Source organism: Aythya ferina (assembly GCF_964211825.1).
Source record: "Aythya ferina genome assembly, chromosome: 37".
Taxonomy (NCBI): Eukaryota; Metazoa; Chordata; class Aves; order Anseriformes; family Anatidae; genus Aythya; species Aythya ferina.
This window is the reverse complement of record NC_140334.1, coordinates 509,552-531,199: the sequence shown is the minus strand read 5'-3', so window position 1 is coordinate 531,199 and position 21,648 is coordinate 509,552. Positions and strand designations below refer to the sequence as shown.

Below are 21,648 nucleotides of genomic sequence, written 5' to 3'. Positions count from 1 at the left end.
GGGCTTCTGGGGGGCGGGGCTAAGAGGAACGGGACTTAAAGGGCCAGAGCTTGGAGGGGCTGGGGATAGGATGTGATGTGCAGGGGGCGGGGCTTAGAGGGGGCGTGTCCGGAGGGGGCGTGGCTAATACATACTGGGGGTGGGGCTTCTAGGGGGCGGGGCTTCGAGGGGGCAGTGCTTAGAGGAGGAGGATTTAAAGGGCCAGAGCTTAGAGGGGGCGGGGTCTGGGGACCGGGTATAGGATGTGATGTGGAGGGGGCGGGGCCTCGGGGGAGGGGCGTGTCCCGGAGGGGGCGGGGCTACGACGTTACTCGGGGGGTGCGGCTTCAAGGGGGCGGGGCTTAGAGGAAGAGGACCTTAAAAGGCCAGGGCTTGGAGGGGCGGGGTTTAGAGGCCGGGGATAGGATGTGATGCGGAGGGGGCGGGGCCTCGGGGGCGGGGCGTGTCCCGGCGGGGGCGGGGCCTGGGGGCCATGGCGCCGCGGCTGCTGGGCTGGGCTCACGCCCCCCCCCACCTGCGCTTCAACCCCTTCGTGCGGGGGGGGTACCGGCCCCTCTGCTCGGGGGGGGGCTGCATCAGGAGCCTCTTCTACCTGCACAACGAGCTGGGCAACATCTACAGCCACGGTGAGCCACTGGGGGCACTGGGGGGCACTGGGAGGGACTGGGAGGGGTAATAAGGGGACTGGGGGGGACTGGGGGGGGGTTATAGGGGGACTGGGGGGGACTGGGAGGGACTGGGGGGGACTGGGAGGGGTTATAGAGGGTTATAGGGGGGTTATGGGGGCACTGGGAGGGACTGGGAGGGGTAATAAGGGGACTGGGGGGGACTGGGGGGGGTAATAAGGGGACTGGGAGGGACTGGGAGGGGTAATGGGGGGACTGGGAGGGGTAATAAGGGGACTGGGAGGGACTGGGGGGGGGTTATAGGGGGTTATAGGGGGACTGGGGGGGACTGGGAGGGACTGGGGGGGGTTATAGAGGGGTATGGGGGGAATGGGGGGGGTTATAGAGGGTTATAGGGGGGTTATGGGGGGACTGGGAGGGGGTTATAAGGGAGTGAGGGGGGACTGGGAGGGACTGGGAGGAGTAATGGGGGGACTGGGGGGGACTGGGAGGGGACTGGGAGGGGTAATGGGGGGACTGGGGGGGACTGGGAGGGGTTATGGGGGGACTGGGAGGGACTGGGGGGGACTGGGAGTGGTTACAAGGGGTTGTAGGGAATTATGGGGGGACTGGGAGGGGGTATAGGGGGACTGGGAGGGACTGGGAGGGGGTTATGGGGGGGACTGGGAGGGACGGGGGGGGTATGGGGGAATTGGAGGGGGACTGGGGGGGACTGGGAGGGACTGGGAGGGGTTATAGGGCCGTTACGGGGCACTGGGGGAGACTGGGGGGGTACTGGGAGGAGTGTGGGGGGGTTACAGGGGGACTGGGAGGGGTTACAGGGGGTTATGGGGGGGACTGGGAGGGACTGGGAGGGGGTATAGGGAGGGGGGTATAGGTACTGGGACACTCCCAGTGTGTCCCAGTACTTCCCAGTGCATCCCAATGCTCCCAGTGCCTCCCAGTACCCCCAGCACCCATAACTGGGACACCCCAGAACCCTTAAAGGGACACTGCCAGTGCCTCCCAGTAGCTCCCAGTGCCTCCCAGTGCCACCCAGTGCCCCACTACCTCTAACTGGGATGCCCTTAGTGCCCATAACGGGACCTTCCAGCACCTCCCAGTGCCTCCCCATGCTTCCCAGTGCCTCCCAGTGCCTCCCAGTGCTCCCAGTACCCTTAACTGGGATACTCCCATCACCTCCCAGTTCCCCCCAGTGTTTCCAGTACCCCCAGTATCCATAACTGGGATGCTTTTAGTACCTATAATTTGACATCCCAGTGCCTCCCAGTGCCCCCAGTACCCTTAATGGGACGCTCCCATCACCTCCCAGTGCCTCCCAGTGCTCCCAGTACCCCCAGTATCCATAACTGGGATGCCCTTAGTACCTATAATTTGACCTCCCAGTGCCTCCCAGTGCCCCCAGTTCATACTGGTTCCCCCCCCCAGGCGTTCCGCTGGTGGCGTTCGTGCTGCTGGTGCCGGGGGCGCTGCCGGGGGCGCCGGGGGCGGTGTGGTGGCTGGGGGCGGGGCACTGCGTGGCGCTGGTGGTGCCGCCATTGGGCAGCGTCCTGTACCACCTCTTCATGAGCCACCGCCAGGGGCCCCGCCTCTACCGGCGCCTCCTCGCCATCGACGTCGCCGGCGTCGCCGTGGTCAACGGGCTGGGTGAGTGGGCGGGGCCTGGGGGAGGGGGCGGGGCCTGGGAGAAAGGGGGAGGGGTGTGGGAGAAAGGGGGAGGGGTCTGGGGGTGGTGGGCGGGGTCTAAGGGTTGGGCGGGGTCTAAGAGTTGGGCGGGGTCTATGGGTTGGGTAGAGGTTGGTTGAGTAGGGTTGGGTAGGCAGAGGTTGGGGTGGGGTTGGGCGGGGCCTGGGGGAGGGGGCGGGGCCTGGGGGCGAGGGGAGGGGTCTGGGAGAAAGGGGGAGGGTTGTGGGGATGGTGGGCGGGGTCTAATCATTGGGCGGGGTCTATGAGTTGGGTTGGGGTTGGTTGAGTAGAAGGTGAGTGGTTTGGGGTAGGGGTGGTGGGCGGGGCCTGGGGGTGAGGGGGAGGGGTCTAGGGGAGAGGGGGAGGGGTCTGGGAGAAAGGGGGAGGGGTCTGGGGGTGGTGGGCGGGGTCTGGGGTGGTGGGCGGGGTCTATGCGTTGGGTGGGGTCTATGGGTTAGGTAGAGGTTGGTTGAGTAGGGTTGGGTGGGCACAAGTTGTGGGTGGGGCTTGGGTGGTGGGCGGGGTCTGGGGGAGAGGGGAGGGGTCTGGGAGAAAGGGGGAGGGGTCTGGGGGTGGTGGGTGGGGTGTGGGGGTGGTGGGCGGGGTCTAAACGTTGGGCGGGGTCTAAGAGTTGGGCGGGGTCTATGGGTTGGGTAGAGGTTGGTTGAGTAGGGTTGGGTGGGCACAGGTTGTGGGTGGGGCTTGGGTGGTGGGCGGGGCCTGGGGGAGAGGGGAGGGGTCTGGGGTCAAGGGGGAGGGGTCTGGGAGAAAGGGGGAGGGGTGTGGGGGTGGTGGGCGGGGTCTAAGCGTTGGGTGGGGTCTCTGGGTTGGGATGGTGTTGGTTGAGTGGGGTTGGGTAGGAAGAGGTTGGGGGTGGTGGGCGGGGTCTGGGGGAGAGGGGAGGGGTCTGAGGTCAAGGGGGAGGGGTCTGAGAGAAAGGGGGAGGGGTCTGGGGGTGGTGGGCGGGGTCTAAACGTTGGGCGGGGTCTATGGGTTGGGTAGAGGTTGGTTGAGTAGGGTTGGGTGGGCACAGGTTGTGGGTGGGGCTTGGGTGGTGGGCGGGGTCTGGGGGAGAGGGGAGGGGTCTGGGAGAAAGGGGGAGGGGTCTGGGGGTGGTGGGCGGGGTCTGGGGGTGGTGGGCGGGGTCTAAGTGTTGGGCGGGGTCTATGGGTTGGGTTGGGGTTGGTTGAATAGAGGGGTAGGTGTGGTCAGGATAGGCGAGGGTGGGGCTTAGGGTGTGTGGGCGGGGCTTGGTTGAGCCCAAAGCGGATTGGCCAGCCCGCCATGACAGGGGCGTGGCCTGTTGGCAGTTGCTTACCCCACCCCTTACCAGTAGGGACCCAACCCACTGCTGGCGGCCATTTTGCCCGCACCCCTCCCCCCCCATCCCCCAACCCCTTACAGCGGGCGTTCCCTCCCCCAATCCCCTCCCCCTCCTCACCCCTCCCCCTCCTCACCCCTCCCCTTTCTCTCCCCCCCCAGGCGCGGTGCCCATCATCTACTGCTGGTTGCCGTGCCGGCCGTGGCTGCGCGGCGCGGCGCTGGGGCTCTACGCGGTGCTGAGCCTCCGGGCCCTGCGCAGCGCCGTGAGCGCCGCCTCCAGCGCCCGGCGCCTGGGCTCGTTCGCCGGCCCGGCCGCGTTCCGGCTGCTGGTGCTGGGGCTGCGGGCGGCGGGGCTGGGGGGCGGCGCGCGGGGGGCGCTGAGCTGCTACGGCCGCATGGACGCCCTGGCGCTGCTGGGGGGCGCGCTCAACGCCGCCCGCGTGCCCGAGCGCTGGAGCCCCGGGCGCTTCGACTACTGGGGGAACAGCCACCAGTTGATGCACCTGCTGGTGGTACTGGGGCTGCTGCACCTGCACTGGGGGGTGCAGCAGGACCTGCGCTGGGTGGTGCACAACCCGTGTCCCGGCCAATGAGGAGGGGGGGGAGCCGGGCCCGAGGCCAATCGGGGAGCTTGGGGAGAGCCGGGGGCCAATGGGGAGTAGGGGTCTACCGGGTAGACCTGGCGGCTGATTGGAAGCGCGCTTCTACCGGGTAGACGTGTCGGCCGGTAGGAAGCATGTTTATACACGGTAGACCTGTCGGCCGACTGGAAGCGCGCATCTACCGGGTAGACTTGTCGGCTGATTGGAAGCTCTATTTAACCGGGTAGACTTGACAGCCTGTAGGACTCTTTGGCTAGGTAGACTTGTCGGCCGATATGATGCATGTTTCTACATGGTAGACCTGTCAGCCGATTGTAAGCGCGCATCTACCGGGTAGACTTGTCGATGGAAATGACTATTTGACTGGGTAGACCTGTCAGCTGTTATGAAGCATGTTTCTACATGGTAGACCTGTTTGCCGATTGTAAGCGCTTCTACCGGGTAGACTTGTTGGTCGATGGAAATGACTTTGACTAGGTAGACCTGTCAGCCGTTATGAAGCATGTTTCTAGATGGTAGGTCTGACGGCTTATTGGAAGCACTATGTAACCGGGTAGACCTGTCGGGCGATGGGATTCTTTTGCCGGGTAGACTTGTCGGTCGATTGTAAGGACTATCTGGCTGGGTAGACCTGTCAGCCGCTATGACGCATGTTTCTACGTGGTAGACCTGTCGGCCGATGGAAAGCATGCTTCTACCGGGTGGACTTGTCGGCCGGTTGGAAGCACTATTTAGACGGGTAGACCTGTCGGCCCAGGGACTTTGCCGGACTTTGTTGGCCAATCGGAGTCGTCAGCCAATCGGTGTTGCCGTAGGGTGGCCAATCAGCATTGCCACACCACTAGCCAATCGGCATTGTTGAGCCGCCAGCCAATCAGCACCGTCAATCCACCAGACAATCAGCGTTCTCAGCCCAACAGCCAATCAGCATTCTCGATTTCTCAGCCAATCACCATCTTTACTCATCTGCCGGCCAATCAGCATCGCCAGCCTCCTCGCCAGCTCTCCACCAACCAATCAGCATCACCACGCCGCCAGCCAATCAGCGCTCCCCACCTCCTCCTCCTAGACGTCGCCACGCTGCTCGCCAGCCAATCAGACCCCTCGCTGCCCTCCCACCAGCCAACCACAAATCCGTTTGATCTCCACGCGGCCAATCAGGACTCTTGCTGCTGCCCCGCCGGCCAATCAGCACTCCTCCCTGCCGCCGTGCCGTCCAATCAGCGCTCACCCAGCCAATAAAGCCGCGCCGTGGGGCGGCGCCGTTTTACTCCGGCTCCTCCTCGAAGGTGAGGGTGCGGCGCAGGCGCCCCAAGGCCGTGGGGCTGCCCTCGGGGGACCTGTGGGGGGCGTGGGGCTGAGCTGTGGGGCAGGGATGTGGGGCAGGGGGTGTGGGGCAGGGGGTGTGGGGCAGAGCTCACCTGGAGCCGTGGGGCGGCGCCGCTCGGTGCCGTGGGGTGCTGCAGGGGGACGCGGTGCGGGGGAAGGCGGAGGGGCTGTGGGGACAGCGGGGTCAGGGGTGGGGCTCCCCCTGCCCCATAGCGCGCCCCATAGCGCGCCCCACAGCCCCACTCACCTCCCCGGCACGCTGCCGCCCCACCGCGCCGCCTCCTCCTCCTCGTCTTCATCCCAGTGGACGCAGTGGGGCGGCAGCGGGGATCGCGGTGGGGTGGCCGGGGGGCGCCGCCAGGGCACCGTGCCCCATAGCGCGCCCCACAGCGTGCCCCACAGCGCGCCCCACACCCACCGCAGGGCGGCCCGGCAGCCCTAGGGGAGACGGGGACGCGGTGAGCGCGGCGCGGGGGGCACGGGGCGGGGTGGCGGTGCCGTGGGGCGCGCTATGGGGCGCGCTATGGGGCGCGCTATGGGGCTGACCTCCATCAGGTGCGCCCCCCGGCGCAGCCCCTCGTCGGCCAGGCGGGTGAGGGGCCGCCAGCGCCCCGCGCGCCGCAGCGGCGCCGTCTGCAGCAGGGCCTCGGCCGTGGGGCGGCGCGCGGGGTCGGGCTCCAACATGGCCGCCAGCAGCTCCCGCAGCTCCGGGGTGAGCCCTGTGCGACCCCCCCGGCCGTGGGGGGGGGACGGGGGGGTAAAACAGGGGGTCTGGGGGCAACTGGGGGGGGGCGCGGGGTGGGGGGAGCCAACGGGGGGCAGCGGGAGCCGGTGGGGGAGGGAAGGGCACGGCCAGGGGCGAGGGGACCCAGTGGGTGACCCAGGGACCCAGTGGGTGACACCGGGACCCAGTGGGGGTCACAGGGACCCAACCATGACCAAGGGCACCCAATGGGTGTCATCAGGACCCAACCCCACCCATGGGGACCCAACCAAGGCCAAGGGCACCCAACCACAGACCCAAGGGGTGACCCAAGGACCCAACCATGGACAAGGGGACCCAACGGGTGTCATCGGGACCCAACCCCACCCACAGGGACCCAATGGGTGTCATGGGGACCCAACGGGTGACACGAGGACCCAACTGTGGCCAAGGGCACCCAACCAAGCACCCAAGGGATGACCCAGGAACCCAATGGGTGACCCAAGGACCCAACCATGGCCAAGGGGACTCAACGGGTGTCATCGGGACCCAACCGTGGCCAAGGGCACCCAATGGGTGTCACGGGGACCCAACCCCACCCATGGGGACCCAACGGGTGACACGGGGACCCAACCGCACCCATGGGGACCCAACCAAGGCCAAGGGCACCCAACTACGGACCCAACGGATGACCCAAAGACCCAACCATGGCCAAGGGGACCCAACGGGTGTCATGGGGACCCAATGGGTGACCCTGGGACCCAACCCCACCCACGGGGACCCAACCATGGCCAAGGGCACCCAATGGGTGTCATCAGGACCCAACCCCACCCATGGGGACCCAACGGGTGACCCAAGGACCCAACCAAGGCCAAGGGCACCCAACCACAACCCCAACGCTTGCCCCAAAGACCCAACCCCACCCAAGGGTCCTGACCCCACCCAAGGGTCCCACCCCCACCCCACCCCCCCCCCTCACCTCGTGCCATGTGGGGGGGCACCCCCCCCTTCCGCAGCTCCTGCCACCCCTCCCCCGCCGCCGGCAGCTCCGTCCCCGCCGCCACCTCCAGGAGCGCCAAGCCCAGGCTGAAAACGTCGGCGGGGGGCCCGGCCGCCCCGGGACCCCCCCCCAGCACCTCGGGAGCCAGGTACCGGGGGTCCCCTTCCCCTCCCCACCCCTCCCCCTCCTCCCCCAGCGCCCCGAAATCCGCCAGCCGCACCCCGCGGGGGGTCAGCAGGGCGTTGGCCGGCTTGACGTCGCCGTGCGCCATGCGGCGGCCGTGGAGGTGGCGCAGCGCCTGCAGCAGGTCCCAGAGGTACCCCAAAAGGCGCCAGGCGGGGGGCGGGGGGCCCCCCAGCAGCCCCCCCAGGCTGCCCCCCGCGCACAGCTCGCTCTGCAGGTACAGCACCCCCCGCTCCTCCCAGGCCGCCACCAGCCCCACGCACTGCGGGTGCCGCCCCACGGCGCGCTGCCGCCCCGCCTCCGCCAGCGCCCGGCGCCGGTCGCGGGGGCCGCGGAACGGCCGCGACGTCACCTTCACCGCGTACAGGGACCCGTCCGCGCGGCTGCGCACCTGGGGGGAGATATGGGGGGCGGTTAGGGGGCAGGACCCACGGCGGGACCCACAGAGGGACCCACAGCATAGACCTATAGTGGGACCCATAGCAGGACCCATAGTGGGACCCATAGCAGGACCCATAGAGGGACCTATAGTGGGACCTATAGTGAGACCCATAGCGGGACCCATAGCGGGACCCATAGCGGGACCCACAGAGGGACCCACGGAGGGACCCACGGCGGGACCCATAGAGGGACCCATAGAGGGACCCACAACAAGACCCGTAGTGGGACCCATAGCAGGACCCACAGCAAGACCCATGGTGGGACCCACAGAGGGACCCATAGTGAGACCCATAGCGGGACCCATAGCAGGACCCATGGCTCTGCCCTATAGCAGGACCCACGGCGGGACCCATGGCAGGACCCATAGCAGGACCCATAGCAAGACCTATAGTGAGACCCATAGTGGGACCCATAGCGGGACCCATGGCGGGACCCATGGCGGGATCTATAGTGAGACCCATAGCCCAGCCCTATAGCGGGACCCATAGCAGGACCCATAGCATAGACCCATAGCGGGACCCATGGTGGGACCCACAACAAGACCCATAGTGAGACCCATAGCGGGACCCATAGCCCAGCCCCACAGCAGGACCTATAGTCCTGCTATATAGACCCATGGCTCTGCCCCATAGTGGGACCCATGGTGAGACCCATGGTGGGACCCATAGCAGGACCCACGGCGCAACCCATAGCCCAGCCCCACAGCAGGACCCATAGCAGGACCCATAGCCCTGCCCCATAGCGGAACCCATGGTGGGACCCATAGCCCAGCCCCACAGCAGGACCCATGGTGAGACCCATAGCCCAGCCCCACGGCACGACCCATAGCCCAGCCCCATAGCAGGACCCATGGCTCTGCCCCATGGCGGGACCTATGGTGGGACCCATGATGGGACCCACAGCACGACCCACAGCCCAGCCCCACAACTCATCCCCATGGCTCAGCCCCACACCCCAGCCCCCCACCCCAGCCACCCCCCAGCCCCCCATCCCCCCCCACCTTGTAGACCTCCCCGTAGGATCCTCTCCCCAGCGTGCCCAGCAGCTGGAAGCACTGCTGGAAATAGGTCTGGGGGCGCCGGGGGTCGTAGACGGGGCTGTGGGGCAGCCCCCCCTGCCCCACGGCGGAGCCGGGGGGGGCCACCACGCTGCGAGGACCCCGGCCCCACGCGTGGGGCGGTGTGGGGCGGCCCCCCAGGCAGCGGCTCTGGCTGCGGGGCCGAGTGGGGCGGCCCGGGGGGGGCGTGGGGACGGGGCCGGGGGGGGACATCCTGGGGGGCGGCGGCGCTGTGGGGCGCGGGGGCAGGTCTCAGACCCACGGCGCCCCATAGCGCGCCCCCCCACCCCCCCTCACGATGGCTCTGCTCCAGCCCCATAGCTCCCCCCCACACCCCATAGATCCCCCCCCACTCCTGCCCCATAGATCCCAGGTGCCCCCCCCACCCCACAAAGCGGCCCCAGCCCCATAGATCTGCCCCCCCAGCCCCACAACCCAGCCCCACATTGCCCCATAGCCCCCAACCCCACAGCCCCACAGCCCCCCCCCCACTGCCCTCCAAGCCCCAGGACCCACCCCATAGCCCCCCCAGGTAACAGCCCTGCCCCATAGATCCCCCCATAGCCCCCCCAGCACCCCAGGCCCCCGTATCTGCCCCATAGCCCCCCCAGCCCCATATCTGCCCCATAACCCTGCCCCATAGCCCCCCCCAGCCCCATAGCTGCCCCATAGCCCCCCCCAGCCCTGCCCCATAGCTCCCCGCCCCCCCCTCACCTCTGGGGGTCCCGGGGTCCCCCCCCCGCCCCCCAGCGCCGCGCGCGCCGTTTCCCGCCAACGGCTCCAACCGCCGGCCACGCCCCCTGGCCGCTGGGCGCGCGCCGCCTCGGCCCCGCCCCCTCGGCCGCTGCAGCCAATGGGGAGCGGCGCCGCGCTGAGCCACGCCCCCAAGGGTGTGTTTTTTTCCGCGAAATCTTCCGGATCACCCCAAAAAGCTCCACGGCACCCAAAATGCACCAAAGTAGCTCAAAATGCCCCCAAATGTTCGCCAAAATAGACTCCAAAATGCCCAAGACACCCCAAAGTGCCCCAAATTCCCCAAAATACACCCCAAAATACCCAGAACACCCCAAAACAACCCAAAGCATCCCCAAATGCCCCAAAATACCCCCAAAATGCCCCCAATAGTACCCAAAACACCCTCAAAATGCCCTAAATGCCCCAAAATATACCCCAAAACACCCCAAAAATGCCCCCAAACACACCCAAACACCCAAACATTCAACCAAAATGCCCCCAAATGCCCCCAAATACCCCCAAAATACCCCCAACACCACCCAAAACACCCTAACTGCCCCCGAACCCCCATAAACCACCCCAAACCCCAAAGAACCGACCCCAAAGCACCCAAAAACACGCCAATTCCTCCTTTTTTCCCCAAAAATTTCTTTATTGTGCCACTCATTTCACGCCCGGCCCGAACTTGGAGCTTTTCACCCCAAAACCAGGGCCCTGGGTGAGCCCCTCCTGAGCTTTTGGGGTCCCCTGCGTGGTTTTAGGGCCCCACGGGGTGGTTTTGGGGCTCCCCGTGATGTTTTTGGGGTCCCCGCCATGGGTTTAGGGCTCCCCGTAGATTTTGGGGCTCCCTCTTGGGATTTTGGGGTCCCCGGGAGGTTTTAGGGCCACCACGAGGGGCTGAGGAGGATTTTGGGGGCTTTCTATAGGTTTTGGGGGCCTGGGGGGGCTTTGGGGTCTCGATGAAGATGCTGGAGGATCCCATAGGGATTTTTGGGGTCCCCGTGATGGTTTTGGGGCCTCAGTGAAGATATTTTAGGCTCCTGTAGGATTTTGGGGGTCCCAGTGATGGTTTTAGGGCTCAATTAAGGCATTTTAGGTTCCTATAGGATTTTTTTGGGGGGTCCTGGTGTTGATTTTAGGACCTCAATGAAGATATTTTAGGTTCCTACAGGATTTTGGGGTCCTGATGGTGATTTTAGGACCCAAGACATTTCAAGTCCCTATAGGATTTTGGGGTCCCATTGACGGTTTTAGGACTCAATGAAGCTGTTTTAGGTTCCTATAGGATTTTGGGGTCCCGATACCCATTTTAGGACCCAATCTATTTCATCTCCCTATGGGATTTTGGGGACTCAGTGATATTGTTGACGGTCCCTATGGGATTTTGGGGTCCCATTCACGATTTTAGCACTCAATTATATTGTTGACAGTCCCTATGGGATTTTGGGTCCCGATACCCATTTCAGGCCCCAATCTGTTCCATCTCCTATAGGATTTTGGGGTCAAATCGACCATTTCAGCCCCCAACCTATCCCACCTCCTATAGGATTCGGTCTCCGTTACCCCAACCCATTTCCCTTCCCCACCTCATTCCGGTGTCCCCCAGTACCCCCAGTACCCCCCAGCACCCCCCAGTACCCCCAGTACCCCCAGTACCCCCAGTACCCCCCAGTACCCCCTAACACCCCCCCACCTCTCCCCTCAGCACGCCGCCACCCCCGTGAGGATGATGATGACGACTCCGATGCCGACGGTGACGATGACTCCGAGGCCGAAGGGCGGGGGCGCGGCGGCGGTGACGAAGGCGGCGCCGTGAGCGCGGGGGGCGATCCAGGGGGCGTAGGCGCTGACGCGGGTGTAGACCCCCGGGCGGTTGGGCACGGCGCACCCCTCCCCCCAGCTCACGATGCCGGCCAGCACCCAGCGCCCCCCGGCACGGCACACCAGGGGGCCCCCGGAGTCACCCTGGGGGGGAGGAAGAGGAGGGGGAGGAAGGTCAGGGCGCGGCGGGGACAGGAGGAACCACTGGGGCCCCATTGGGTGCCCGTTGGGACCCCAAGTCCCCCGTTGGGTCCCCGTAACCCCACTGGGTGCCCACGTCCCCCATTGGGTGCCCATAACCCCATTGGGTCCCCGTTGGGTCCCCGTTGGGTCTTCTTTGGGTCCCCATTGCCCCATTGGGTCCCCGTTGTGTCCCCATATCCCCCATTGGGTCCCAATTGGGTCCCTGTTGGGTCTTCTTTGGGTCCCCAAGACCCCATTGGGTCTCCCATAACCCCATTGGGTCCCCAGATCCCCTATTGGGTGCCCGTGTCCCCCATTGGGTCCCCAGGTTCCCCATTGGGTCCCCATGACCCCGTTGGGTCCCCGTTGGGTCTTCATTGGGTCCCCATAACCCCATTGGGTCCTCAAGTCCCCCATTGGGTCCCCATTGCCCCATTGGGTCCCAATTGGGTCCCCGTTGGGTCTTCTTTGGGTCCCCAAGTCCCCCATTGCATCCCAAAATCCCCCATTGGTTTCCCATGACCCCATTGGGTCCCCATTGGGTCCCCGTTGTGTCCCCGTATCCCCCATTGGGTTCCTGTGTCCCCCGTTGGGTGCCCATGACCCCGTTGGGTCCCCGTTGGGTCTTCTTTGGGTCCTCATATCCTCATTGGGTCCCCAAGTCCCCCATTGGGTCCCCTTGGCCATGGTGAGCCCCCATTGTGTCCCCATTGTGTCCCCGTGTCCCCCATTAGGTCCCCATAACCCCATTGGTTCCCCACACCCCCCATTGGCTCCCAGTGTCCCCATTGGCTCCCAGTGCCCCCAGTTGGCTCCCAGCGCCCCCATTGACCCCCCACACCCCCATTGACCCCCACATCCCCCATTGGCCCCCCTCACCCCCCATTGGCTCCCAGCGCCCCCAGTTGTCTCCCAGCGCCCCCAGTTGTCTCCCAGCGCCCCCAGTTGGCTCCCAGTGCCCCCCCCCGCCCCCCCCACCTTGCAGGTGTCCTTGAGGCCCTCGGGGTACCCAGCGCAGAGCATGTCGTCCTGGATGCGGCGGGGGGGCAGCCCCCTCCCCATGTCGATGCCGTAGAGGCGCCGGCACGTGCTCTGCGCCATCAGCGGCACCTCCAGCTTCTGCAGCCGCCGCGGCGACGGGAGGTCCTCTGGGGGGGGCGGGGGGGGCACCGTCACCCCGAGACCCCCCCCGGGACCCCCCAGGACCCCCTGGGACCCCCCCGGGACCCCCCGGGACACCCCCGGCCTCCTGTCCCCTCCCGGTCCCCTTCTGTCCCCCCCCCGGTCCCCTCGGCCCCTACTGGGACCCTTGGCCATGGGTGGGGCCCGTTGGCCATCGTCACGTCCCATTGGGTCCCCTTGGCCATGGTTGAGTCCCCATTGGTCCCCTTGGCCATGGGTGGGGCCCCATTGGTCCCCTTGGCCATGGTCTCATCCCATTGGTTCCCCTTGGCCGTGGGTGGGGCCCATTGGGTCTTGTTGGCCATGGGTGGGGCCCCATTGGGTCCCCATGTCCCCCATTGGTCCCCATGTCCATGGTCGCATCCCATTGGGTCCCCTTGACCATGGTCATGTCCCATTGGTTCCCATTGGCCATGGTTGAGTCCCCATTGGGTCCCCACATCCCCCATTGGTCCCCTTGGCCATGGTCTCATCCCATTGGTCCCCTTGGCCATGGTTGAGTCCCCATTAGGTCCCCATGTCCCCCATTGGTCCCCATGTCCATGGTCGCATCCCATTGGGTCCCACTGGTCATGATCCCATCCCATTGGGTCCCATTGGCTATGGTTGAGTCCCCATTGGTCCCCTTGGCCATGGTCTCATCCCATTGGTCCCCTTGGCAGTGGTCCCATCCCATTGGCTCCCCTTGCCCACGGCTGCATCCCATTGGCTCCCCACCACCCCCGGCCATCACCACGCCCCCTCCCATCCAAGACCACGCCCCCCCGGCCCTAGCCCCGCCCCCCACCTCCTTCCTGGATGTCCCCCCAGCCCGTGGCCACGCAGCGGGTGCCGGGGGGAAGCGCAGGCGGGGGCCGGGCAGGCAGACGGGCAGCACGGCGGCGCTGAAGGCCACGGGCCAGGCCAGCTGGGCCAGCGCGATGTCCCCGCTGGTGGCCTCGCCCGCGTAGGCGGGGTGGGGGAGGAGCCTGCCCAGAGGCACCGCCCCCCCCCCCGGCCCCGGGGGTCCCGACAGCTCCCGGACCCCCAGCAGCACCGCGTAGGCGCGGGGGTCACGGCTCCTGGGGGGGGAGGGGGCGGGGAGAGGGGGCGGGGGCAGGTCAGGGGGCGTGGTCAGGTCTGGGGTGTGGTCATGGGGTGTGGTCATGTAGGGGTGTGGTCATGTAGGGGTGTGGTTATGTCAGGGGGCGGGGTCAGGTGGATGGGGTGTGGCTAGGTAGAGGGGGCGTGGTCATTTAGATGGGGTGTGGTCAAGTCAGGGGGTGTGGCCACTTGGGGCGTGGTCATTTGGGGGGCGTGGTCGCTGGGTGTGGTCCCTGGGTGTGGCCCGTGCCCACCCCCAGCCCCCCATGGCCACATCTGCCCCCCGTGTCCCCCTCATGACCCCCCCCACATCTCCCCCATGTCCCCCCATGACCCCCCCATGACCTCATATCCCCCCCATGACCCCCCAATGTCCCCATGACCCCCCCCATGACCCCCCCATACCCCCTCCATGCCCCCATAACCCCATATCCTCCCCCATGTGTCCCCCCCATGCCCCCATATCCTCCCCCCATGCCCCCAATCCCCCCATATCCCCCCCCACGCCCCCCCCATGTCCCCCCATGACCCCGTGACCCCCCCATGACCCCGTGACCCCCCCTCCCCCCCCCACTCACTCCTGGAAGCAGTGCGCGGCGGTGAGCACCCACTGGGGGGCCACGAGGGAGGCGCCGCAGACGTGGGCCCCGTGGCGCAGGAGGGAGCCCTGCCACGGCCACTCCCCCGGCCACGCGTCCTCGCCCCCCACGTTCCGCAGCAGCCCCTCCCCAAGGGGCCGCCCGCACGCTGGGGGGGGGCACAGGGGGTTATGGGGGGGTTATGGGGGGGGATATGGGGGGATATGGGGGTAATAGGGGGAGTATGGGGGGGAAAATGGGGGGCAATGGGGGGATATGGGGGGGTTATGGGGGGTTATAGGAGGGTATGGGGGGTAATAGGGGGAGTATGGGGGGATACAGGGGGATATGTGGGGGTTATGGGGGGGAATTGGGGGATATGGGGGGGAACTGGGGGGTTTGGAGGGGTTATGGGGGGTATTGGGGGGATACAGGGGGATATGGGGGGGTATTGGGGGGTTTTGGGGGGTTATAGGGGTGTTATGGGGGTTTATAGGGGGGTTATAGGGGGGTTATAGGGGGTTTGGGGGGGTAATAGGGGGAGTATGGGGGGATACAGAGGGATATGGGGGGGGAATTGGGGGGGTTGGGGGGTTATGGGGGGGAATGGGGGGGAATGGGGGTAATTGGGGGGTTATAGAGGGAGTTTGGGGGAGAATTGGGGGGGATATGGGGAGAATGAGGGGATATGGGGGGGTTTTGGGGGGGAATGGAGGGGTATGGGGGGATGGGGGTTTATGGGGGGGCTATGGGGGGGCAATGGGGATGGGCAGGGAGTGGGGTTATGGGGAAATGGGGATGGGGGACAGAGGGTCAGGGGCATGGGGACGGGGTTAGGGGTCATGGGGACACTGGGGCACGGGGTCAGGGGGATGTGGGGATGGGGGCTCAGGGGGACGTTGGGAATGAGGTAGGGGGACACGGGGACATGAGGACGGGGGGGTTACAGGGTTATGGGGACACAGGGACAGGGGGACAGGGGCCGGGGGGCTATGGGGTTATGGGGTCAGGGGTTATGGGGTCAGGGGTTATGGGGTCAGGGGTTATGGGGTCAGGGGGCTGTGGCCGCTGCTCACCCAGCTGCGACCGCGTCAGCTCCGACACCTTGACTGCACGGGACCGGGGACGGGGTCAGGCAACCGCCCCAAAATCCCCCCCAAAATCCCTCAAATCCACCCCAAAATCCCCCAAATCCACCCCAAAATCCCTCAAATCCACCCCCAAGCCCACAAATCCACCCCCAAATCCCCCCAAATCTACCCCCAAATCCCCCAAACCCACCCCCAAATGCCCCAAATCCACCCCAAAACCCCCCAAATCCACCCCCAAATCCCCCCAGATCCACCCCAAACCTCCCTGGGCACCCCAATCCCCCTCTCCCCCTTCCCCAGGACCCCTCCAAACCCATCCCAAATCCCCCAAAATGCCTCAAATCCCCCCTCAACCCCAGGGCACCCCCCCCCAACACCCTATAGGATCCCCCCCCTTTGCTATGGGGCTCTATGGGGCTCTATAGGGCGCTATGGGGCGCTATGGGGCACAGCCACGTGCCCCCACATGCCCCCATCTCCCCCCCCAGCGCCCCCACCCAGCCCCAAACCCACCCCCTATCCCCAGGGCTGCCCCCCAACCCCCCCCCAAACCCCCCCACCCACCCAACCCCCCCCCAAACCTCCCCCCAACCCCCCCCACCCCCCATCTATGGGTCCAGCCCCCCCCCCAAATTCCCCCCCCCCCCAATCCCACCTGTGTCTGCACCCCGCAGGTCCCCCTCGCAGTCCAGGCCTCGGAGCCGGGGGGGGGCGAGGAAGAGGAGGAGGAGGAGGAGGAGGAGGGGGAGGAAGGCTCCCATGGCCCGGCTCTGCCCCCCCCCACCCGGGCGGGCCCCGGTTTAAATGGGGCGGGGGGGGGGTGGGGGTGGGGGGGGTGTGGGGTGCGGGGGGGGGGCGGGTCCCGAAGCCACCCAACGAGTTCCCGGCGCCCACGCGGGGGCCTCGATGGGGCCCAGGCCTCGGGGACCCCCCCCCAAAAATAAAAACCTCCCCCACGAAGCCTCCGGACCCCTGGCGCCCTACGGGGAGATGTGGGGTGGGGGCTTGAGGGGGTCCCGGGGGGGGTTTTGTGGGGTCCCCCCCCCCCATTCCCAAAATTTCGGGCCCTGCCCCATAGCCGCGGGCTGGGGCGGGGGCCGGGACGCTGGGGCTGACGCCCCACACGCGTGTCCCGGCAGGAGGCTGCCCCACGGCGCGGGGGGGGGGCTGTGGGGTGATGGGGGGGGCTGTGGGGTGGTGTGGGGGGGGCTGTGGGGTGGGGGTGGGGGTGTGGGGTGCTATGGGGTGGCTGTGGGGCGCTATGGGGCGGCTATGGGGCAGCTGTGGGGGGCTGTGGGGTGGATGTGGGGCAGTGTGGGGTGATGAGGGGCGGCTATGGGGTGCTATGGGGCAGCCATGGGGCGCTATGGGGCGGCTATGGGGCAGCTGTGGGGTGGTTGTGGGGCGCTGGGGGGTGATGTGGGGCAGCCATGGGGCGCTATGGGGCAGCTGTGGGGGGTTGTGGGGTGGTTGTGGGGCAATGTGGGGCAGCTCCCCTTGGAGCACCCCTTAGAGCCCCCCTGAGACCCCCCCAGACCCCACAGGGCCCCCCCCAACCCCAAAGACCCCCCCCAGACCCCATAGGACCCCCCCAGACCCCTTAGAACCCCCCAGGACCCCCCCAGACCCTAATAGGGACCCCCAAGCCCCCCCCAAGACCCCTTAGAGCCCCCCTGAGACCCCCCCAGACCACACAGGGCCCCCCCCCAGACCTCATAGGACCCCCCCAGACCCCTTAGAACCCCCTGGACCCCCCCCCCAGACCCAAATACCCCCCCAGACCCTAATTGGGACCCCCAAGGCCCCCCCCAGACCCCATAGGACCCCCCCCACCCCCCCCGCCGCACAGGACGCCGGGAACCCCCCCCGCCCCTCCCAAGATGGCGCCGCCCTTCCCAAGATGGCGCCGCCCCTCCTCCCCCCCAAAGGAGCCCGGGCCGGGAGGAGGGGGGTGGGCGTGGCCAATGGGGACGCGCAGGCGCAGCAAGGCCCGGGGGTGGGCGTGGCCCCGCCCCTTCCTGCCGCGCAGCCGCCTGGGAGCGTGGCGGCCCCGGCGGTGACGGAGCGCGGCGCGGCGATGGTGAGGGGCGGCCGGGGGGGGGGGGCAGGGGGATTTGGGGAGAATTCGGGGGAATTCGGGGCCTTTTGGGGTTCCCCCGGGATTCAAAAGGGAAAGCGCGGGACTAAAATTAGGGAGGGGGAGGGGGGGACGCGGGCAGCCCCCCCCCGCGCACCCCCCACGGCGCCGCCGCTTCTGGGCCCTGCGGGGGGCGCCGCCCCTTTTATAACCATCGAGGCCACGCCCCCACGAGGCCACGCCCCCCTCTCCCGAGAGGCCACGCCCCCCCCCCGCTCACCCCTGGCCCTGAGCCCGGCGGCGACCCCGGGGCCTGGCGCTGAGCCCTGCCCCGGCCTTGACCCTTGACCTTTGCCCTTTGACCCTTGCCCCCTGCCCCCTGCCCCAGGACGTGTTCCTGATGATCCGGCGCCACAAGACCACCATCTTCACGGACGCCAAGGAGTCGAGCACGGTGCTGGAGCTGAAGCGCATCGTGGAGGGCATCCTCAAGCGGCCCCCCGAGGAGCAGCGCCTCTACAAGGTGGGGGCCGGGGGGCACAGGGGGGCCGTATGGGGGCAATGTGGGGCAGTACGGGGGCTATATGGGGCAGTACGGGGGCTATATGGGGCAGGACGGGGGCTATACGGGGCAGTACGGGCCCTGGAAGGGACCTATAAGGGACCTAGGGGTGATATTGGGGTGCTACGGGGCAATATGGGGGCCATACGGGGCCATGTGGGCCCTGTAAAGGACCTATAAGGGACCTAGGGGTGCTATAGGGGCCCTAGGCGTTGATATGGGGCACTAGAAGGGCCCTATGGGGCACTATGGGGTGCTATAAGGGCCCTAGGGGTGATACTGGGGTGCTGTGGGGTGCTATAGGGGCCCTAGGGGTGATATTGGGGCCCTATGGGGTGATATTGGGGTGCTATGGCGCACTATAGGGGCCCTAGGGGGTGATATTGGGGCACTATAGGGTACTACAGGGCAATATGGGGTGCTATAAGGACGCTATGGGGTGCTATAGGGGCCCTAGGGGGTGGTACTGGGGCTGTATGGGGTGCTATGGGGCGCTATGGGGTGCTGTGAGGGCCCTAGGGGGTGATATTGGGGCACTATAAGGGCCCTATGGGGTGCTATGGGGTGCTATAGGGGCCCTAGGGGGTGGTATTGGGGCCCTATGGGGTTGCTATGGGGCACATGTGGGTGGCTGTGGGTTATTGTGGGTCTCTGTGGGGCACATGGGGGTGGTTTTGGGTCGCTATGGGTCGCTGTGGGTCACTGTGGGTCACATGGGGGTGGCTGTGGGGCACTTGTGGGTCGCTGTGGGGCACATGGGGGTGGCTATGGGTCGCTGTGGGTCGCTATGGGTCACTGTGGGTCACCGTCCCCCCCCAGGACGACCAGCTGCTGGACGACGCCAAGACGCTGGGGGACTGCGGCTTCACCAGCCAGACCGCGCGGCCGCAGGCCCCGGCCACCGTGGGGCTGGCGCTGCGCAGCGCCGGTGGGTCCTGCCCCATAGATGGGGGGTGCCCCATAGCGGGGGGGGTGCCCCATAGATGGGGGGTGCCCCATAGCAGGGGGGGTGCCCTATAGATGGGGGGGGGTGCCCTGTAGCAGAGGGGGTGACCCATAGTGTTTGGGGCTGCCCCATAGATGGGGGGTGCCCCATAGATGGGGGCTGACCCATAGCATGAGGGGCTGCCCTATAGCGGGGGGGTATTGGAGGCATTTTGGGGGCTATTTTGGGGTGTTCCTTGTCTTTTTTTGGGGTATTTTGGGGGCAATTTGGGGTATTTTGGGCTGTTCCTTGTCCGTTTTGGGCTGTTTCAGGGTGGTTTCGGTGTGTTCCTTGGCCGTTTTGGGGTGTTTTGGGGTTATTTTGGGGTGTTTTAGGGCAGTTTGGGCTGTTCCTTGGCCATTCTGGGGTGTTTCAGGGTGGTTTTGGGGTGGTCCTTGTCTGTTTTGGGGTATTTTGGGGTTACTTTGGGGTAGTTTGAAGTATTTTAGGCTGTTCCTTGTCCATTCTGGGGTGTTTTTGGGGCGTTCCTCGTTGTTTTGGGGTATTTTGGGACTACTTTGGGGTGGTTTGGGCTGTTTCGGGCTGTTCCTTGTCTGTTTTGGGGTGTTTCAGCATGGTTTCAGGGTGTTTTTGAGGTGTTCCTTGTCTTTTTTGGGGTATTTTGGGGTGTTTTGGGCTGTCCCTTGTCCATTCTGAGATGTTTCAGGGTGATTTTGGGGTGTTTTGGGGCTGTTTCTTGGCCATTTTGGGGTGTTTTTGGGGTACTTCTTGTTTGTTTTGGGATGTTTTAGGGTATTTTGGGGCGGTTTGGGCTGTTTCAGGCTGTCCCTTGTCCATTTTGGGGTGTCTCAGGGTGTTTTTTTGGGTGTTTTGGAGTTATTTTGGGGCATTTTGGGCTGTTCTGGGCTTTTCCTCGTCCATTTTGGGGTGTTGCAGGGTGTTTCTGTGGTGTTCCTTGTCTGTTTTGGGGTATTTTGGAGTTACTTTCGGGTGGTTTGAAGTATTTTAGGCTGTTCCTTGACCATTCTGGGGTGTTTTTCGGGCATTCCTCATTGTTTTGGGGTACTTTGGGACTATTTTGGGGCGGTTTGGGCTGTTTCGGGCTGTCCCTTGTCCGTTTTGGGGTGTTTCAGGGTGACTTTGGGGGTGTTCTGGGGCTATTTTGGGCTGTTTCGGGCTGTCTCTCGTCCATTTTGGGGTGTTTCAGGGTGACTTTGGGGTGTTTTGGGGCTGTTCCTTGTCCATTCTGGGGTGTTTTGGGGCGTTCCTTGTTGGAGTACTTTGGGAGTATTTTGGGGCAGTTTGGGGTGTTTCAGGGTGTTTTTGGGGGTGTTTTGGGGTTATTTTGTGGTATTTTGGGGCAGTTTGGGCTGTTCCTCGTTCGCTTTGGGGTGTTTCAGGGTGTTTTTGGGGGTGTTTTTGGGGCGCAGACGAGTGCTTCGAGGCGCTGCGCATCGACGCCTTCTCCAGCCCCCCCGAGCTCCCGGACGTGATGAAGCCCCAGGACTCCACCGGCGGCGCCAACGAGACCCCGGTGCAGTGAGGGGGGGGCCGGGACCCCCCCCAAAATGCCCCCCCCGTGACCTCGGGACCCCCCCGGATCGTCCCCAAATAAAGCTGCCCCCCCCCAAACCTCCCCCCCTCTGTGTTGTGGGCGCTACCTGCGGCTCCGGCTCGTCCCGCGCCAGCGTCCTGCGGGGTCCTGGGGGGGGCAATGGGGTTGGGGGTGTTTTTGGGGGGCGTTTGGGGTCTTGGGGGGGGCATTTTGGGGGTCCCAGGGGGTACTTAGGGGGATCCTGGGGGGCATTTTGGGGTCCAGGGGAAGATTTGGGGGTCTCCAGGGGGTGAAATGGGGTCCTGGGGGGTTCCCGGGGGGGATTTTGGGGTCCCGGGGGAAGATTTGGGGGTCCCGGGGGGGCATTTAGGGGTCCTGGGGGGTGTTTGGGGTCCCACTGGGGATTTTTGGGGTCCTTTCAGGTATTTGGGGTCATTTGGAGGGTCCCGGGGGGGCGATAGGGGCCTTTGGGGGGGGATCTTGGGGGTATTTTGGGGGTCCTGGGGGGATTTGGGGGGATTTTGGGGTCCCGGGGGGGTGTTGGGGCAATCTATGGGGCAGAGACACCGGGGGACTCCCCGAGGGGCCCCTCCCGCCGGACACGCCCCCTCCCACCAAGCCCCGCCCCCTCCCCACATCGCCCCGCCCACCCGGCCCAGAGACCACGCCCACGGCTGCCGCTGGCTTTTGTCTTTATCTGTAAAACGCGAAGAGGGGGCGGGGCTTACAGAGGGGGCGGGGCTTGGAGAAAAGGGAGGGGCTTGGAGAAAAGGGAAGTGTTTGGAGAAAGGGGGAGGGACTCCAAGAAAAGGGGAGTGGCTTCGAGAAAGGGGGAGGGGCTTAAAGGAAGAGGGGGGGGGCTCCGAGAGATGATGAGCATAAAGA

General features: G+C 65.9%; 4 protein-coding genes and 1 long non-coding RNA gene across 5 annotated transcripts; 2 read left to right on the top strand and 3 right to left on the bottom strand.

Moving 5' to 3' along the window:
* Positions 1–436: 436 nt before the first annotated feature.
* Positions 437–5,507, top strand: PAQR4 (progestin and adipoQ receptor family member 4). Its single transcript, XM_084502246.1, has 3 exons — positions 437–626; positions 2,055–2,273; positions 3,795–5,507. The coding sequence occupies exons 1-3, from the start codon at positions 473–475 to the stop codon at positions 4,226–4,228; spliced, it is 807 nt and encodes a 268-aa protein (XP_084358372.1). The 5' UTR covers positions 437–472; the 3' UTR covers positions 4,229–5,507.
* PKMYT1 (protein kinase, membrane associated tyrosine/threonine 1) lies at positions 5,175–9,704 on the bottom strand. The gene is made up of 7 exons (XM_084502244.1): positions 9,665–9,704; positions 8,894–9,180; positions 7,249–7,843; positions 6,113–6,285; positions 5,814–6,004; positions 5,659–5,733; positions 5,175–5,577 (listed from the first exon to the last, which is right to left on the bottom strand). Exons 2-7 carry the CDS (start codon positions 9,161–9,163, stop codon positions 5,505–5,507), a joined length of 1,377 nt encoding a protein of 458 aa, XP_084358370.1. The 5' UTR covers positions 9,164–9,180; positions 9,665–9,704; the 3' UTR covers positions 5,175–5,504.
* A 1,675-nt stretch (positions 9,705–11,379) lies between these two features.
* LOC311426089 (serine protease 33-like) lies at positions 11,380–16,807 on the bottom strand. The gene is given in 7 exon segments (XM_084502245.1): positions 11,380–11,650; positions 12,668–12,837; positions 13,659–13,715; positions 13,718–13,932; positions 14,533–14,701; positions 15,609–15,641; positions 16,279–16,807. Coding segments are annotated over 7 exon segments (1,014 nt in total). The 5' UTR covers positions 16,385–16,807; the 3' UTR covers positions 11,380–11,386.
* A 677-nt stretch (positions 16,808–17,484) lies between these two features.
* On the top strand, positions 17,485–20,844 carry ELOB (elongin B). The gene is made up of 4 exons (XM_084502243.1): positions 17,485–17,703; positions 18,089–18,223; positions 19,082–19,190; positions 20,639–20,844. The coding sequence occupies exons 1-4, from the start codon at positions 17,524–17,526 to the stop codon at positions 20,749–20,751; spliced, it is 537 nt and encodes a 178-aa protein (XP_084358369.1). The 5' UTR covers positions 17,485–17,523; the 3' UTR covers positions 20,752–20,844.
* LOC311426087 lies at positions 19,660–20,364 on the bottom strand. The gene is made up of 2 exons (XR_014686589.1): positions 20,275–20,364; positions 19,660–20,055 (listed from the first exon to the last, which is right to left on the bottom strand). It is a non-coding gene; the product is annotated as an uncharacterized lncRNA (long non-coding RNA).
* Positions 20,845–21,648: the final 804 nt, after the last annotated feature.

Excerpts from the sequence above, each read along its gene's own strand:
- ELOB (XM_084502243.1), top strand. The coding sequence starts at position 17,524 with ATGGCGCCGCCCCTCCTCCCCCCCAAAGGAGCCCGGGCCGGGAGGAGG. Across the intron at positions 18,224-19,081 it reads AGGAGCAGCGCCTCTACAAG|GACGACCAGCTGCTGGACGA; the intron begins GTGGGGGCCGGG and ends GTCCCCCCCCAG. Across the intron at positions 19,191-20,638 it reads GCTGGCGCTGCGCAGCGCCG|ACGAGTGCTTCGAGGCGCTG; the intron begins GTGGGTCCTGCC and ends TTTGGGGCGCAG.
- PKMYT1 (XM_084502244.1), bottom strand. The coding sequence starts at position 9,163 with ATGTCCCCCCCCGGCCCCGTCCCCACGCCCCCCCCGGGCCGCCCCACT. Across the intron at positions 7,844-8,893 it reads CCTACGGGGAGGTCTACAAG|GTGCGCAGCCGCGCGGACGG; the intron begins GTGGGGGGGGAT and ends ATCTCCCCCCAG. Across the intron at positions 6,005-6,112 it reads GGGGGGCGCACCTGATGGAG|GGCTGCCGGGCCGCCCTGCG; the intron begins GTCAGCCCCATA and ends CGTCTCCCCTAG.
- PAQR4 (XM_084502246.1), top strand. The coding sequence starts at position 473 with ATGGCGCCGCGGCTGCTGGGCTGGGCTCACGCCCCCCCCCACCTGCGC. Across the intron at positions 627-2,054 it reads GGGCAACATCTACAGCCACG|GCGTTCCGCTGGTGGCGTTC; the intron begins GTGAGCCACTGG and ends TCCCCCCCCCAG. Across the intron at positions 2,274-3,794 it reads CGCCGTGGTCAACGGGCTGG|GCGCGGTGCCCATCATCTAC; the intron begins GTGAGTGGGCGG and ends CTCCCCCCCCAG.